The sequence below is a fragment of the Prionailurus viverrinus genome, chromosome F1 (genome assembly GCF_022837055.1).
Source record: "Prionailurus viverrinus isolate Anna chromosome F1, UM_Priviv_1.0, whole genome shotgun sequence".
Taxonomy (NCBI): domain Eukaryota; kingdom Metazoa; phylum Chordata; class Mammalia; order Carnivora; family Felidae; genus Prionailurus; species Prionailurus viverrinus.
In genome coordinates this window covers 7,487,674-7,505,809 of record NC_062577.1, presented here as the reverse complement: position 1 = coordinate 7,505,809, position 18,136 = coordinate 7,487,674, and the positions used below count along the sequence as shown (strand labels likewise).

Genomic DNA, 18,136 nt, shown 5'->3' with positions numbered 1-18,136 from the left:
CACACGGACATCTTCCACGGGGCCCCTTCCGAGGGTCCCCAGAGGAGTCGCGGACTCTCCCTGCTCCCAACCGCTTTCTGATGGCATTACCTTCACCGATGATCTGTTTAGCTGCAACAGCCGAAGACAGGTGAATGGGTTCCATGAAAATGCTTTCTGTTTCTGCATCTGAGACCATGGAGTACCTGAGGGAAGAGGACATCTGTGTGAGAAGGTTCTGGGCGGCATCTGAACGGGAGCCGCTCTGACTAGACAAGACCCCTGGGTCTGACTTCAGGCATAGTACAAAGCAACGAGAGATGAAGGGAATGCCGTCCTCAGCGTAGGGAGCCCGAGAATGCAGAACACCGTGACGCTGTCGCCACCTGTGTTCAGACCGGAGCTGGCACCTGCGTGAGCTGGTGTTTACCGACGAGGTAGTCCAGGCTGTGGACCGAATAGTGTCTGTGGTTGGGGAGAATTTACCCTGATGCGGCCTCACCTTCTCTACTGGGTTCCCATCCCTGGCTGTAGTGCTGTTCATTTTTTCCCTCTCGCCCCCGTTCCCCTGTTGTCAATACCATAGCATGTCCCTAACCAAGGTGCTGCTGGACTGGCGGGCTGGGTAGACGGCCACCGTTCCCTCCATGCCCCACATCTTTCCCCTGTTTGAAAGAGAGCGGGCTCACAATAAAGGGCTGGCATGGGGAAATCCGAAGGTGGGCTCAAATGCACAGTCCTGATTCTCAATATAAGCAATCAAGGTTCAGCCTGAGACCAGGGATGCAATAAAGTAACTTAGGGAAATGTCAAGGCAATTAATTCAGCAGAGATGTCAAAAAGGATCTGAGGAACGCGGCGAATTACGGGCAGAAACAAGGGTAGGACGCAGTATGGGGGTGGGTGCCCTCCCCCTTAGTGGGGGGGGGGGTTCTTCTCTTTCCCAGGTGTTGGGTGAGCTTTGGGTCTTTTGTTTTTTTTCTTAGTCTTTCCTTTAGGTCCAGAGAGGTTAAAGAGCAAGTGGGAGTATTTAATTTATACCATGTTTTTTCCCCATCCCCCCAATTCCCTTATGCTGCCCCTTTATTTTCAGCCCCTCCCTGAACCTCATCCCCTGTAAAATCGATGATCTGTTTTCTGTCCCTACGGTGTGGCTTTTTCCCAGAATGTTATGTAAGTTGAATCATATCATAGTCTTTTGTATCTGCCTCATTGCACTTCGTACACGGCATCTATGAGTAATCTATTCTATTGCAATCATCAATAATTTGTTCCTTCTTACTGCCGGGTAATGTTCCATTTTCAGGCACCCCAGGCTACTGTTTCCATTGCCTCCAGTCACAACTGGGTATTCCAGAGGGAAAAAATGATACTCATATTGCTGGTTTGGTTGTACTTTGAATTCTATCTTCCTCAATCTGCCTGCTGCTATTTACTTTCCAGAGTCCTTGAACCGTTGCTGTATCCTTCTGTTCGGGTTTTATAAAGGCAAGCCATGGGACCGTGGCGGGTGTGTTTGCCGACTTGCCCAGAATTGGGACCTCTGTTCTACTGTCTTTTTGCTTTTACAAAGTCTGAAGTCAGTGTGTTTCCTGATCCTTGTAAATTGACTTATTTTATCTTTATGGAAACTGATAGGATCTTTTTTTTTTTTTTTTTTTTTTTTTTTTTTGGTTTTCAGTATTTAGAAACTTCCCAGGGATGCTCCTTGGTCTATTTTCATTCGTTGTGTTGCGAATGGATACCATTTTGGGGCTCCCTTTATGAGTTTCATCCTGGCGAAACTCCCACGCAGCAGGTATTATCATTTCTGTTTATTTTAAATAAGGAAACTGGGGCCCAGATAGGCTAATGCAATTCCCCCACGGCAGCCACTAAGAGGCGGGGCTATGACGCAAACATAGGGCCATCTTGTTCTGAGTTGCAAGGAGTCCAGTTGAACTGACCGGAGCTAACTCGAGTGAAGATAAGTGTAGCTGAGTCGATTAGCAGGGCAATTTTCTCATAGAAATCCACATTACAGAGTCACCGCCTTGGAGAATGGTGTGCTCAGGGCTAGAAAGCCTACGGAGGAGGAAATCGCTTTGCCAAAAGAAAGGAGTAGCCTACGACTCTACCCAGGACGGGGCTAGACCTGCCCATGCAGCATAAGGGACAGCACAGTGGGCACTGTCGGTAATTCCTGAGGGATTCCCATTCTTGCAACGAGTACTCCCCTGGCACTCCCAGCACTCCAGAAGATGCATTTTTAAGTAAGCGTGACTGGAGAGTGGGGGTGGATTGAAGGTGAGGTGTGTGGGATACGATCCTTGGATGAACTGGAGACGTCCCGTTGTTTGGTGAAGGTAGAAAAGAGTAGAACACCTGGTGGGGGCAGGTGTGAGGTCTGGGTCCTTTCTTTGGCCCCTGTAGCTCCAGACCAGTGAAGGTGATCAGACAGACAGATCACACTGAGTGAAGGGTGGGTGGACAGATGGATGAACAGACGGACGGATGGATGAATGGACGGAATTTGCCAGGTACTGGGCAAGGTGCCCGCATACCAGCTTGGGGAGCAAACCCAGTGGTCTCCAGGGCCTTCCATCTCTGGTCTCTTTCTCTTTTCCAGCCTCAGCTTGCACTGGTTTCCCTTGGGCTGACATCCTTTCGGGAGGCTAATCTTTTGGCCTCCCTTCCTCACCCAGTTTCCTCCTGCGATGGGACTTTGCAGAAGCCCATCTCCCTGTGGACATCGTGGGCCCAGGTTTCAGGGCAATCTCAGTTTTCAAATAGCAACACTTCATAAAACTAGGGTCAGAGCCTCAACTTGTATAGAAATGTGAGTCATGGGGCGCCTGGGTGGCACAGTCGGTTAAGCGTCCGACTTCAGCCAGGTCACGATCTCGCAGTCCGTGGGTTCGAGCCCCGCGTCAGGCTCTGGGCTGATGGCTCGGAGCCTGGAGCCTGTTTCCGATTCTGTGTCTCCCTCTCTCTGCCCCTCCCCCGTTCATGCTCTGTCTCTCTCTGTCCCAAAAATAAAGAAAAAAAAAAAAGAAATGTGAGTCACATCCCCATAAATAAACAAACAATATTTACTAAGGGAGTTTTATTCTTTCGTTTGTAAGCAATATTAGTCATACTAGTATTAGTAAAATAACCATTTTGTTTATTAAGGGTCAGTATTACGTCAAACAAGGTTGGGGGGGGGGCGAAATCACAGCAAAAGCCTGGCCAGGTAATGGCAGAGAACCCTTGTGTTGCTGCGGGATGAGAGGGGCTTTCTCCTGGCCCCGCACCTCTTTTCTCCCTCAGGGTGGTTTTCCCTGTGCTCTGTGCTCTGAAGAGGTTTTCTCACTCCTGTAATCGGTTTTCTAAACAATGGGCACAAACTGAAAAGGGACACAGGAGGAGCCCTCACCTGGCAGCTGTGTAGAAAGGCTGGCCAGGGACTCACCCGGCAGTGTCCCCAGGATCCCCGCCTGGAACTCTCTGCAAAGCCCATGATCACGCCGTTTTCCCTAAACAACACAGACGCCAGGTCGTCGTGTGGATTTGGTTTCCCCGACAAATACAGGGAACTGAGCATCTGTCCTAAATGGACCCGAACTCTGAGGCTGTGGGTTTGATAGGGGAGAATTTGAAATTCAAATCTGAAAATGGAAATGGGTGAGAGGCATCCTCCCCTCTTGTGGGTGGTCAAGATCGAGAGGCAGCTAACGGGTCCGTGAGTCTGAGACTCTGGAAGACTCTACCCAGTACACTTTTCAGGAGTTGGCGGCTTTATGGTTGAGAAAGGAAGAGGGTAAAGAACAGATTCTTCCCCCAGCCCCGTGATGTGTCTGTTCTTGGCCGCTGAGGCAAGCAGGTGAACCACAGTAAACTGAGCTCAGCATTATCTAGTGTTGAGGATAGGATGTAAATTATGAGTCATCTGCTAAGAGAAAAGGACATGTAAACCTAACGGTCCTAAACTGTTGTGCCACAGACGCGGTTTACTAAGTCAAGTGAGGAGTGGGACCCCAAAGGACCTAAGTGGAGAACAAAGTTTAGGCATTGAGAAGCAGTTCCCTCATTTTCCGTGGAGAAGCAGGACCGCGGGGAGGAAAAAGGAGAAAGAGAAGCGAGACCTGAACAGCGGGCCCCGTTCATATTTGCAAGGTCAGTGAGATGGTGGCCGGGGAGGCTGTGATTTATGACCACGTCTGTGCCTCCGCCCGCAGATCTGAGACAGAGCGAAATGACACTTACACCCTGATTGGAAAGCAGCAAGGGCTGGCTGCTCGAAAAGACAGGCAGGGAAGGAGAGAATCTAGGATCGATACACACCTCATCACAGGATCACAGAGCAGCAGCTAAAAAGCCTTGAGGGTGATTTGGAAGAGAAACAATAAAGCAGAATTTGATGGACTTCCTAACCAAGAGCAGGAGACTGGTGCAGTTTTCTTTAGACCTGTGTTTTTCAAAATTACAGACTGTGCCCATTAGTGTTTCATAAAATCAATTCAATGGGTCCTGCCCAGCATCTGAAAAAGGAAGGAAGGAAGGAAGGAAGGAAGGAAGAGATGAAGGGAGGGGGGAGGAAAGAAGAGGGGAGGGAGAAAGGGAGGAAGTAGGGAGGAAGGAAGATAGGGAGGAAGGGGGGAGGGAGGAGGGAAGAGAGGGAGGAAGGAAGGAAGGAAGGAAGAGAGGGAGGAAGGAAGGAAGGAAGGGAGGGGGGAGGAAGTCCCCCCCCCCCCACCGTCAAGGAGTCCCTTGGGAATGAAATGGAGGCAGAGGCCCAGGAGGGGGTGTCTATCTTGATGTGGCTTTTGCAAAGAAGGAACAGATTTCTGAGTTTCTTCCAAGTGTTCATTCACTTCAGAGAAAGTGACCACACAGGCAAAGTTCAGCCTCCAGAGAAGGAGAGAAGTCAGTAATCTTAAGCAAATGGATTTATGGCCAGCTGCTTCCAGCAAGGTTTGTGAAAGCTGGAAAAATCTTCACGGAAAAAGAAATATAAAAGAGAAAGGGTAATCAGGAGTAGCCATTTCCCAAGGACACACAGACCTGACACTCCATGTCCCCAGCTCCTGTCCCACCTGTCGCTACCAGGCACAGAGACCTCGCTGTAGGGAAGGTTGGCACAGCATCGTTAAGGGACTTAGCTGAAGGTGGACAGGAAAATGCTGTCACGAGAGACGGTCTGAGGAGATCATCAAGGAGTTCTAGAAAGTGCAAAGGCTTGAAAAGTTCAGGTCCAAAGTGCCGAAGCAAGAAATGAATTTTGACTTGGAAAGAAATGAAGGAAAACAGAAAAACGCTCTCCAAATCAGAACAGGAGAAGGCTAAAGAAGTCTGATCCTTCATTTGGAAAGGAAGAGAAAATGGGTCATAGCCAAGGAGGAAGAGGAGAGGCAGACGTGGGCTCCAGACCACCTAGAGTTGGGGGGCGGCAGTCTCCTTACTAGGGAGGGAGGGCCGGTCTCAGCTTGGTTTGCCGCACAAGCAGGCTGACTTCTTAGACTGTGCTCATTTGGGTAAGTGGGGAGGTCTGATGGAGATTATGGAAATGGGTGAGGCCCCACCAAGTCGCCCCACGGGACAGGAGGTTTTAACTTGTAGTGTTAACTCATAAATTACCTAGGGAAATTTGTCTCACTGGGAGATGGTTGAATCTCCAGCTGAAGGCTTTCTTCCAGAGAGAATGACCCACAGAGGCGGGTTTGAATTTAAGGCGTTTGAGGTCAGTGCCTCAGTCAGGCAAAAACGAAGATCTGACGAGCTCTATCCACTGTCTACACATCTTTCTCAGGTTCTTAGTTCACCCCGGGATGAAATTTACTGACGAGGCTGGAAATGTCAAGACTCCCTGCCGGGACAGCAAGCAGACCGTCACCCCTGAACGCGCTCTGGTTGACAGGCAGTGGCTGCCTGCAGCACTGGGTAGACTTTGCAAGTTCCTGTCCGGGTCGCACAGGGGATAGTACGGTTTCGTCTCCCGGGGGCTGGAGCTAGGGCAGCGGTGAGTTGAATGGCGGTATCCCAGAAAGACATGCCCCCCAGAGCCTGTGAATACGGTTTTATTTGGAAAAATGATCTCCGCAGATGTCATTCAGTTAGGGATCTTGAGGTGAGATCATCCTGGATTAGGGTGAGCCCGAAGTCCAATGGCAAATGTCCTTAAAGAGGACACACAGAGAAGAGAGAGAAGAGGAAGCCTGCGAAGGTGGAGGCTGAGGTTGCGAGGGCACGGCCACAGCCAAGAAACTCCTGGAGCCTCCAGGAGGTGGGAGAGGCAAGGAAGGGGTCCTCCCTAAAGCCCTCGGAGGGACAGCGGCCCTGCCAACACCTTGATTTCACACTTCCGGCCTCTGAAACTACAGGAGAACGTATCCGTGTTGTGTTTAGGCAACTCAGTTTGTGGTCATTGGTTACAGTAGCCGTGGGAAACCAGGGCCAAGAGTGGCTGGTGGGGTATTTGCTGACTCCGTACACATTTAGTCTTAAAAAGACTCAAGCCTTTCACTGAAGAGATAAAGCAGCGGGCGCCTGGGTGACTCAGTGGGTTAAGCGTCCGACTTCAGCTCAGGTCATGATCTTACGGTTCGTGGGTTCGAGCCCTGTGTCAGGCTCTGTGCTGACAGCTCGGAGCCTGAAGCCTGCTTCACATTCTGGGTCTCCCTCGCTCTCTGCCCCTCCCCCACTCGTGCTCGCTCGCTCTCTCTCTCTCGAAAATAAATACACATTAAACATTTAAATAAAAAATCAATAAATGTTAAAAAAAAAAAGATAAAGCAAGAAGGATGGAATTTCAGTCACTAATTAAGTACAGGGAGGACCATTCAGGATGGAGACCAAAAGCAACGGTGACGATCAGCTGCTTAGAATACAGTATTTGCTGACAGCACAAGAGACATGTGCCATTTTTTTTTTCAACATTTATTTATTTTTGGGACAGAGAGAGACAGAGCATGAACGGGGGAGGGGCAGAGAGAGAGGGAGACACAAGAATCGGAAACAGACTCCAGGCTCTGAGCCATCAGCCCAGAGCCCAACGCAGGGCTCGAACTCACGGACCGCAAGATCGTGACCTGGCTGAAGTCGGACGCTTAACCGGCTGCGCCACCCAGGTGCCCCGAGACATGTGCCATTTTAACGAAGGTGGGTGGGTCTCTGGTTAGATACAAGTTCCTTGACATCATTAGTTACTGTCAGATATCTTTCTCTGGAAGGGAAAGGAAAGAGCCACCATTTATCAATACCTGATATGCCTTTCTATGTTATAACAATGTGTGTCATATATTACATGTCGTATATTACAAACAACATACGTTATATCATTGAATTTCCACCACTGGGCAAACCAGCTATTCCAACTTTATGATTAAGTAATTTATGGACGCTCTTATGGCTACCGAGTGGGAGAGCAGACCTGACTTCAACTTTGGCCTCGGTTATACCATTTAAGTTCTTTCCACAGCACTACGCTGTCTCCCGGAAGAGAGTTTTATTTCCCCTTTTATAGTACAGCTTTTTGAGGTATATACTTGTTATACAAATGGCACAAACTTAAAATGTGTGATTGGTTAACATTTGACACACGTGGAACCATCGCCGCAATCAGGACTGTGAACGTATCTATCATCCCCCAAGTTTCCTTAGGCCCCTTTGAAGCCCTCCCTCCGCCCTCCCTCCGCCCTCCCTCCGCCCTCCCTCTGCCCTCCCCCTGCCCGACTCCCCAGGCCACCGCTGATCTGCTTTCTGTCACTATAGAGAGACATTTGCATTTTCTGGAATTTTCTATAAATTGACTCACGTGGTATATACCCTTTCTTGTCTGACTGCTCTCATTTAGCATAATTATGTTGAGATTCATCCATGTGGTTGTATGAATCAATAATTCATTCCTGTTCACTGCTGAATAGTATTCCAGTGTGTACATCCACCACTGTGTATTTACCCATTCACTGGTTGATGGACATTTGGGTTGTTTCCAGGCTCTTATGCATAAAGTTGCTCTGGACATTCATGTACAAGTCTTTGCAGGGACACGGGCTTTTATTTCTTGTGAGTAAATACCCAGGAGTAGAATGACTAGATCATACAGGTGTAGGTATCTGTTTAAGCAGGTGTATGTTTAACTTTTTTAAAACGTTTATAAAATGGTTGTACCATTTTACGTTCCCACCAGCAGTGGGACTAGGCCTTCCACATTCTCACCATATTTAGTATGGTCGATCTTTTTAATTTTACATATTCTAATAGGTATGGAATGGTATCTCCTTGTGGTTTTAATTTGCATTTCCCTAATGACTAAGGATTTTGAGGATCTTTTCATGTGCTCATTTGCATTTCATGTATCTTCTTTGGTGAAGTATCTGTTCAAATCTTTTGTCCATTTTTAAAAATTTTATTTTTCATTTTTTAAAATTCACATCCAAATTAGCACCTAGTGCAACAGTGATTTCAGGAGTAGATTCCTTAGTGCCCCTGACCCATTTAGCCCATCTCCTCTCCCACAACCCCTCCAGGAACCCTCAGTTTGTTCTCCATATTTATGAGTCTCTTCTGTTTTGTCCCCCTCCCTGTTTTCATATTATTTTTGTTTCCCTTCCTTTATGTTCATCTGTTTTGTCTCTGGAAGTCCACATATGAGTGAAGTCATATGATTTTTGTCTTTCTCTGACTGACTAATTTCACTTAGCATAATACCCTCCAGTTCCATCCACGTAGTTGCAAATGGCAAGGTTTCATTCTTTTTGATTGCCGAGTATTACTCCATAGTGTGTGTGTGTGTGTGTGTATATATATATATATATATATATATATGTATATCACATTTTCTTTATCCATTCATCCGTTGATGGACATTCAGGCTCTTTCCATACTTTGGTTATTGTCGATAGTGCTGCTATAAACATGGGGGTGCATGTGCCCCTTCGAAACAGCACACCCGCATCCCGTGGATAAATGCAATTCCTGGGTTGTAGGGTAGTTCTATTTTTAGCTTTTAGAGGAACCTCCATACTGTTTTCCAGAGTGGCCGCACCAGCTTGCATTCCCATCTTTTGTCCTTTTTTAAATTGGGGTGTTTGTTTCTTTTTTATTGGGTTTGGGGAGGTTTTTAAACATATGTTCTGGATACAGGTTCTTTATCAGATACGTGATTTGCACATTTTTCTTCTAGTCTGTGGATTGTCTTTTCTTTTTTAAAGGTACTTAGACTCATTCATCTGGGCTGGATTAGGCCTGGTTCTGTAATGCAGTGGGATTGACTGAATGATAACTCAAAAGCCAGTGGAGCTGTAATAGTTTATATCTCAGGTTTGATGATGATTATTGTAGGAAGTGATGGCCCACGAAGTGTCTCTGTGTTTGCCTCCCTTGAAACTCTCTGAAAAGGGCTATAGCCAATTTGGGGTCCGCTTCAAAAACCAATTGCTAAGGAATCTATACAAACCAAGAAAAGCATCAAAACCGACAGGATTCGGCAGGAGTCACCGAGAACCTGGGGAACATGAGGTCTGTATGTGCGACCATGCTTGTAGGAAGCTCAGCCGGTTCCGTGTAAGGGGGACTTGCAGGCTGAGCCTGTTTTTGCCCAGGACGGGGACTGGCAGCTGGAAGGACTAAGGATTGAATACCACTGGAACTTCTTCTCTTATAAACAGATGCTTTTGTCCTGTGCGTGGCAGGCTAACTTCATGTGAAACTGTGCAAGCGACACGATTGGCCTTGCCTGTCTCCCACCTCCCCTGACGGTGACCCACTTTTCACCTTCACAGCCAGTGCTCACCGTTTGCGCGCCCCAACCAATAATCCGAGAAGCTCAGTGACTAACGTGATAAGCACGTAGTAAAAATATTTATTCCCTACGGCAGTATCTCAAAATATATATATACACCAGACTTTATATATCCAGCCTACGGTTAATTGGACAGTTCATCTTGTTATTTACACATTCTATACCCTTAATGACTGTTAGCTGCTAAAACATTCCAGGACTTCTCTCCCGGTGCACAAATGTACTTATTTCTGTCAGGTACGTATCAGCAGTGAGCCTGCTGGGTTACAGGACTAAACATATGCTTAGCTTTAGTAGATACTATGAAAGAGTTTTCCAAGTGGTTGTACTAGTTTCCTCTCTTCCTAGTTATGGATGGAGTTCTGATTGCCTCCCATCCTCATTAATGTTTGCTATCATCAGGTTTTGATTTTAGATAGTCTGGCGGATATGTAGCAGTATTGAGCTGTGGTTTAACTTAGAATTTCTATGATGTATTTCTGTGTTTATCGATTTCTAGCTGAATTCTCCCAAGGTCAAATAACATATTTTGTACGATTTCAAGCATTAAAAATTTGTTGATACACGTATGACCCAGCATATGATCTATTTTGGTAAATGTTTCATGTGCGTGTGATAAGAATGTATATCCTCCACTTCTTGGGTACACGTTCTGTTAATGCCAAACATCGTTTATCATTTTGTTTAAACTTCCTATGTTCTTTTTTTTTTCAATATTTATTTTTGAGAGAGAGAGAAAGAGAGCACATGAGCAGGGGAGGAGCAGAGAGAGGGGGAGGGAGAGAATCCCAAGCAGTCTCCTCGCTGTCAGCACAGAGCCCCACGTGGGGCTTGATCCCATGAACCATGAGATCACGACCTGAGCCAAAATCAAGAGTCAGATGTTTAACCAAGGCACCCAGGCGCCCCGAAACTTCCTATATTCTTAATGATTTGGCACGGGGTGGGGGGGGCTCATACTATAACAGTTGCTGAGGTTGTTTTTAAAAAATTTTCCCATTTGACTAAGATTGTGGGTTTTATTTTTGTCTTTAGTTCTGTCAATTTTGGGCTGTATATATTTTAAGGCTACATTATTCGATCACCGAAATCTTAAATGATGACATCTTCCTGGTGAACCACACCTTTGGTCATTGTGAAACATCCTTCTTTGTCTCTGGTTACGTCCACCTTAGTCTTCCCTGTCTGATATCAGTAACTGGCTTTAGTTAGTGTCGGTGACTGTGGCCATTTGTATTTTCCAAAGGCGGCCCCAGCGTTTCCCATCTGGCTCGTTCTCTTTACTCCTACAGAGGTAGCAGAATTCACGTTGCCTCCTTTTGAGCCCCTGTAGTCCTTTGTATGATTTCTGAGGCTAGCTCATGAGCATCAGTGCACTTCTGTCTTGCTTTCTTGAATGCCAACCCCTGGAATTCGGTCACCAGGCTATGAGAAGCCCAAACTGGCTCGCATGGAGAGACATGTGACAAGACCACGTCAGGCGCTCTAGCCTACAGCCCACCTAAGGCCCCGGCTGATGTGTCAGACGTGCGAAGATGCCACGATGATACCAGCCCTCAGCGGCCGAGTCTCCCTCAGCCTCAAGTCCTCTTGGACCTTCAAGTCTTTCCAGCCGAGGCCCTAGACATCTTGGAGTGAAGAGAAGCCACACCACTGTGTCTTGTCCAGGTTCCTGATCGTGAACATTAAAAACGGTTCTGACACCACTAGGTTTTGAAGGGGTGAGCAATTGTAACTGAACGGGGTAGTGTAAGTTTTCTATCCTTTGTTAATCGTTGCATATCTCTATGTTTTTAAGGTGGGTCTCTAGTAAACAGTAGGTAGGCTTTTAAAAAAAACTGAGCCTGATAATACTGGCTTTTTTTTTTTTTAACTTTTTTTTTTTTTTTGAGACAGAGGGAGACAGAGCATGAACGGGGGAGGGGCAGAGAGAGAGGGAGACACAGAATCGGAAGCAGGCTCCAGGCTCTGAGCCATCAGCCCAGAGCCCGACGCGGGGCTCGAACTCACGGACCGCGAGATCGTGACCTGAGCTGAAGTCGGACGCTTAACCGACTGCGCCACCCAGGCGCCCCAATACTGGCTTTTAATTGGAGTGTTCAGTTTCTATTCTGTTTAACATAATTATTTCTCCACGGCTTTGAATCTACAATCGGACTATGTTCTTACTATTCACTATACTCTCGCTATATTCCTTTTCTCTTTTCTCTTGCCTTCTTTTGGATTGACTCTATTTTAGTTTTGCACCGTCCCCTCATTAGCTTGTCAGTGACACACTCTGTTGTCAAACTTGTAACACTTCCACTGCACGTGGCAACCTGCATCCTGGACTTCCCACTCACATTTAAAGTCCCAGACACCCTCTCAAGATAACAGTCTTAAGCGTAGAGTGAAGTATGCAGACAAGGAGGCCAAGAAAGAAATCAAGAGCAAAAATTATATCTAGGAAAGAGCTTGGTGCGTGGTTTCTGACCCAGGAGGCCGTCTGGTCTACGTCCTTCGGAAACGTATTTAGTTTCTGAAGGGATCATGTTTGCAAAGGAACCATGAGCCCTAAAAAGCCTTTGGCTGTTTTCAGCCAAATTTGGGCCCCCAAATTTCCATAAGTAGGACACAGTCTGCCAAAGCAACAGCCTTCAAGGAAAACACACTCTCTCCAAGGGCAGTTCAGATGTGGTTTGATAACACACAAGGAAAAAGGCCCAAACGGGAAAGCTAGAGGCCACAGAGAACAACAGACAAGGGAAGGCTACCCTGAGAGCCCAATCAAGGTCGAATCTGGGAGATCTTCCTGCTTCTCGGGCAGACATGCTCATTACTTGTATGGACTGATGACTGTACCTCCTGTTCCTCCTTTTAGCAAATGGGGGCTTGTCCTCCTTCACCCTGGCCAGCCCGTGACATGCTGCACTCAGACCTGGGCAGCGGATGCAGACCTTCTGGAGAACCTCGCCCTTTTTTTTTTTTTTTTCAAGGTTTTATTTAAATTCTAGTTGTTAACATACAGTCAGAGAACCTAGCCTTTGAACTGTATGCAGCGGTTGGTAAACTGCTTTGGGGGTTGTCTCCCCTGGGGTTTCACGAGTGGGGAGAAAAATACCATGAATATTAACCGCCTACAGGGGTATACTGCAGCTGAGACTGGTCTGTATTACCAAACCCATTTCCTCTTTTTTCGGGGCTCACGGACCTCATTCCCCATCCTCCCTTGTAAGAAAGCACGGCTTTGCGGAGTTCTAGCCAATGGAAAATGAATGGAAGAGAAAGGGCCATTTTGAGGCCTGGCCCATAAAAACCTCCTGAGAGATTCCGTCCCATTTTGTCTTGATGCTAAGGGGCACGGTGACTTTAGCAGCCTGCCTTAAGAGGGACGAGCTACAGGCGAGAAGGAAGGAGCCTTCTTTCCGGAATCACTGCTCCGGCACCTGTTTTGGAATTTATGTGAGTGGGAGAGAAATACCCATTTGCTAAAGCAAGCTAGCCTTACCCTAACTACCACACAAAGCCTTTCTTCACCTACGTCAATCACACACAAAACTCTCTCTGCTTTGTCTGGTAGTTTAGAGAGGGGAGGGATATGCTTTAAACACTCCGTCCTGATAGTGTTTCTAAGTGGGAACAGAACGCCGCATTTTAAAGGAACAGTCCCCAACTCCATTTGGACAAAGTGTCCTGGCCCACTGAGCGGTAACCCCTGCCCTGTTCCCATCTCACTCCAGTGGGGAAGGCTTTTGAACCCTGGGAAGCAGGAGCCGGCAAGACCCCAGGAGAACGGAACAAAAGTGGAGTCAGGCAGAATCACAGATATGTTGAGGCAAAGTTACCTTGAGGTATCCTGGTTGGGTCCTTCCTCCCTTTTTTACAGATAAGGAGACACAGGCTCAAGAATTAAAGGGAGTCGTCGCCTAAATTTGGTGACAGGGCTAACATTAGAAGCCGGGTCTCCTACCATTATCTATGGCAGAAGAAAATAGATAGGCACACACCATTGCTGCAGCCGGGGGTTAAACATTTCTTTGATGTCTCGTGGTTTTCCTGAAGATTTCATGCCACTTCCCCAATCGATACCATAACATACGCTCAACAATTTTATGTAAAAGAGAGTTTTAAATTACTCGTCATCAACTAGAGAGGGCTCTCCCGGAAGACGCACTATATTTCTCTACCCCGGGATACACTACCACTTACCTCCAGGCATGCACATACCCCAGGCCGAAACACGTGGCTGGATCGCAGACGCAAAACGATCTTAGCACAAGGGCCTGGGCCTGAACTCTTCTGGTCCTGACTCCTTCCCTCTATGGTCTAGCGCCCAGATTCAGCCTCAGTCCTAGAGAGTCAAGCCTCACCCTCCAGGTGGGCCGGTCGGACTCCTACTTGTCCTTCGAGGGTCAGGTCCAACATCATCTCCTCTAGGAAGCCTCCTATGACCCGTCCAAGTTTCCCTGCCCCACCCCCCACGCACGAGGCCCGAGGCAGCCTAATTCCCTCACTTCCCACGCCACGTTCCAGGGCCGTCTGTTGGCATGTTTGCCTCTTCCAGAAAGTATGACACATAAAAAGTACTCAGTAATAGAAACGAGTGACCCGAAGGCGGTGCCTGGGCCTCCCTGGGGCCCACACCTCGCGCTCCCCGGCCCACTCCTGCTGGGGCCGCCCGGGTAGGGAGCTCGGCAAGTGCACACTTACTGGCTGGGGGAGGGGCTCCGGAGGTAGTGGGCCTGCACGGCTCTCACACTGGTTTCATCCTCCTCACTTGGGACGACCTGCTCCTCCTCTGGGTCCCCGCTGGTCGCCATGACAGCCTGCCAGTCCCTGTGGCTTTGGCAGGAGAAAGGTGGTTAGGGAATCCGCTTCTGGAGGTTTTGTGGGGGGAAGGGGTATATCGGCGGCGTTAGCGGGGGAAGGTCAGCGCGTACGACCCACCCCCGGGAGGGAGACGACCCATGGGGAAAGCCCGGTCTGACTTGGGTTCGGCAGGACACCGAGATGCACGCCCCAGCTGTGTCAGCTGTCCGCCTTGGAGTCACAATATTTAAGAAGCGACACCCTGGCCCCTTCCTCAGATCCCGGCAAGGAGGCAGCGAGGCGACCCAGGGCTCTGCGTGGACTAAGCTAAAGCCGTTGGAAAGCAAGAGATTCCCCAGGCCAGAAGGATCTTTCTGTTGGAACTCCCGGGTGTGCCCTCGCATACACACAGGCACGTGAGCACACACACGCACGCGTGCGTACATACATGTAGGCACACGCCCCACTCGTGCACAGACGCACGCCTTGGCCTCTCCCGGGGGAGGGGCGGCTGGCCCTCTTCAGTGCCTCTCACCAAGGCCGCAGGGGTCATTGCCTTTGGCTCAGGCACCACCCTGATTAAGGGACATGAAATCCCTCCGGAGCTGGTCCCACACACGGCTGGGCCTTGCCACTCCAGGCAGAGTTGCTGCCACTCTGCTTGTGAGTCTCGGGCTCACAGGACGCAATGAAGGGAGAGGCACACTCACCTCGGCTTTGCCTAGATCTCCACACCAAAGGGCAGTCACCCAAGGGCTGAGGGACCCGGATAAAAGGGCCAAAATTTCCGATCAGCGAGAGGGACCAACCTCTCTCCTCTCTTCAGTGCTTCTGCTCTGAGGGACAGGACAGCTGTTAACGGGAAATCTTAGCTGCCTTCTAAATTTAGCCTCTGGCCCCATAGCCTGGCAGATCTCTGGGAGGACGGAATGCAGTCTCAGGACCCAGACCTGAAAGCTGGCCCCATTTAACCCTTTCCCTCCTGCTCCTGGCCGATTCTCTGGACACCGGACACTGACATTGAGCAGCAAAGTTAGAAGACGGTCAGGCTTCATAGATGGAGAGGCCTGAAGAAAAGGTTTCCTTTGGACTCTCTCTCTTGCCTGCAGCTACCTATGCAAAGTCTTCCCAGAAGGCGGTCTAGTGCCACAAATCTAGAAGAACGGAACAAATTGTATCCCAGCCCCATGTCAGTCTAGAGGGTGCTGGGAAAAAATACCCAATATATAGATTGGGGCAGGGGCTCTGATGGATGTCAGGAGAGGACCATGGTGCAGCGAAAGGGTATAGCCAACGGCTTGTGGCCAGGGTTACGTTTCTTTGAACAGCGATGACTCTGAATAGTAAACGAGTAGTTGTGTTCACCCTCTACAGTCCCTCCCCGACGACACTCACATTCGTGGGGATGGTCAAGTGGCCAGCCTGGGTGGTGTAAAAATCCCACGAGCTTCGGGGCTCCTGGCCGGCTCAATCGACTGAGCGTTCGACTTCGGCTCAGGTCATGATCTCACGGTACAGTTCTGTGAGTTCGAATCCTACATCAGGGCTCGCTGCTGTCAGCACAGAGCCTGCTTCCAATCCTCTGTCCCCCCTCCCTCAGTGCTCCTCCCCCACTCCTGCTCTGTCTCTCAAAAATAAATAAACGTTAAAAAAATTCCACAAGCTTCATAAACTTCAAATGAGCTCATAGCCCACCTTACTCCCCTTTGTAAACTCCCACCATCACCATGACCAAAGCAAAGCCCCAAAACCCAATAGTTCAGCCCCTCATCTCACACATTCTATAATTACACCTCCATCCATCCATCCATCCATCCATCCCATCCCATTGGTCTACCCATTCACAAATGCTTATCTACTATGCGTCACATAATTATATGCTCAAAATGGTCCTTCTCCTTGGCCAAATGGAACAGTGTCTTGCACATAGTACCATCAAAAATTGGCTAAATAAATGAATGAGCTCACGCTTTATTAGGAGGAATGAGACACAGATCAAAAATAACTCCAGCATAAGGCAGAATGTAGTTAGTATCCTAAGAGAGATCCAGAGTGCTGTGTGAGTTCACAGGAGGGAAGAGCCCTTCTGGCTGAAGAAGTCAGGAAAGGCTCCATAGAAGAGGTAATGATACACACATTGGCCTTTTAAAAAACAAGTTGGATCACAAGAGCAGACATGATGGGGGAAGAAATGCCAGAGGGGAGAGCATGAACGAAACTGGGGGATGTCAGTGGTTAGAGCTGGGAGAAAGCAAACAGGTTGTGTGGCAGAGACTGGGCAGGGCTGGAGTTAGGGGCTCCTTTGGAAAGAGCGGTCAAGGAACACGTCTCTGAGGAGGAACATGGCACCACCCCTGGCCAGTCACCAAACCTCCACCCTGAGGGTCAAAATAGGGACTCAGGAATTGACTGCCAAGGAATGGCCATAACTGAGAAACGCTGGGGATTCATCTCATGCCCACCCAAGGTTCCATAAAGATGAAATGTGGTTTGGGAGAGAGGTGACATAAGGGAGGGAAGGGGCAGGGAAGGACAGAAGGGCTGCCTCAGTCAGGGTGAGGCTCAAGGGGATAGGACCACAGCACAGAGAATGAAAGGGTGGCAGGGAAGTAAGGGAGGGAGGGAAAGACGGAGAGCCAACAACACACCTAAGAGAGGCAACAGATAAGGAGGGGACCGCTCAGGAGGAGGCATGGCCTCTGTCTTCCGTATACCCTCAGTCACCTGCAGAGGGTGACATCAGGCCACGGGAGTGAAGTCAGAAAAACACTCACTAGCTGTGTGACCTTTGAGAGCTCATTTCACTTCTCTGAGAATCAGATCCCTGTTTGTAAAATAGAGAACCGTCATACTCATCTCCCCACTTTGTTCTGACCACTCAGCCTAAAGTGGGGCCCCTTTCCTTCGCTCAATTTCATTTCCTGTAACATGTTCTGGGTTATGTTCCCCATAGCACCATCACCCTTGAAGTAGGGTGACCAGTCATTTCCACTTTGCCTGGACTAAGAGATTCCAGGGACAAGGGATTTTCTCTTTTAAAACCAGGGTAGTTCCATGGGCGGGGGCGGCGGGGGTGGAGACAATCCCTTTAATAAATGGTGCTGGGACAACTGGACGGCTACATGCAAAAAAATGAAACTGGACCACTTCTTACATCATACACAAAAATAAACTCAGAATGGATTAAGGACCTAAATGTGAGACACGAAACCATAAAACTCCTAGAAGAAAACACAGGCAGTAATTTCTTTGACATCAGCCGCAGCAACATTTTTCTAGATAGATCTCCTCGGGCGGGAGAAACAAAAGCAAAAATAAACTATTGGGACTACCCCAAAATAAAGAGCTTCTGCACCCTGAAAAGAAAAAAAAAAACCATCAACAAAATGAAAAGGGCAACCTACTGATTGGGAGAAGGTGTTTGCAAAAGATATGCCCTATTAGGGGTTATTATCCAAAATATAGAAAGTATTACTCAACACCAAAACAACAATCTGATTAAAGAATGCACAGAGACCCTGAATAGACATTTTCCCAAAGAAGACAGATGGATGGCCAACAGACATGTGAAAAGACGCTCAACATCACTAATCGTCACGGAAATGC

At 48.3% G+C, this 18,136-nt stretch overlaps 1 protein-coding gene across 2 annotated transcripts in view; it reads right to left on the bottom strand.

Annotated features, from left to right (window-relative positions):
* STYXL2 (serine/threonine/tyrosine interacting like 2) overlaps nt 1-15,361 on the bottom strand; it is a 30,381-nt gene extending 15,020 nt beyond the window's left edge. Inside the window, exons 1-3 of one of the 2 annotated variants that reach the window (XM_047840662.1) lie at nt 15,241-15,361; nt 14,432-14,563; nt 91-185 (exon numbers count right to left, since the gene is read on the bottom strand). In XM_047840662.1, coding sequence (XP_047696618.1) covers nt 91-185; nt 14,432-14,541 — 205 coding nt within the window. In that variant the 5' untranslated portion in view covers nt 14,542-14,563; nt 15,241-15,361. Of the gene's footprint in view, nt 1-90; nt 186-14,431; nt 14,564-14,709; nt 14,853-15,240 lie in introns of those variants that run through there. The other variant, XM_047840661.1, reaches the window with a different exon arrangement.
* Between the last annotated feature and the right edge of the window lie 2,775 nt (nt 15,362-18,136).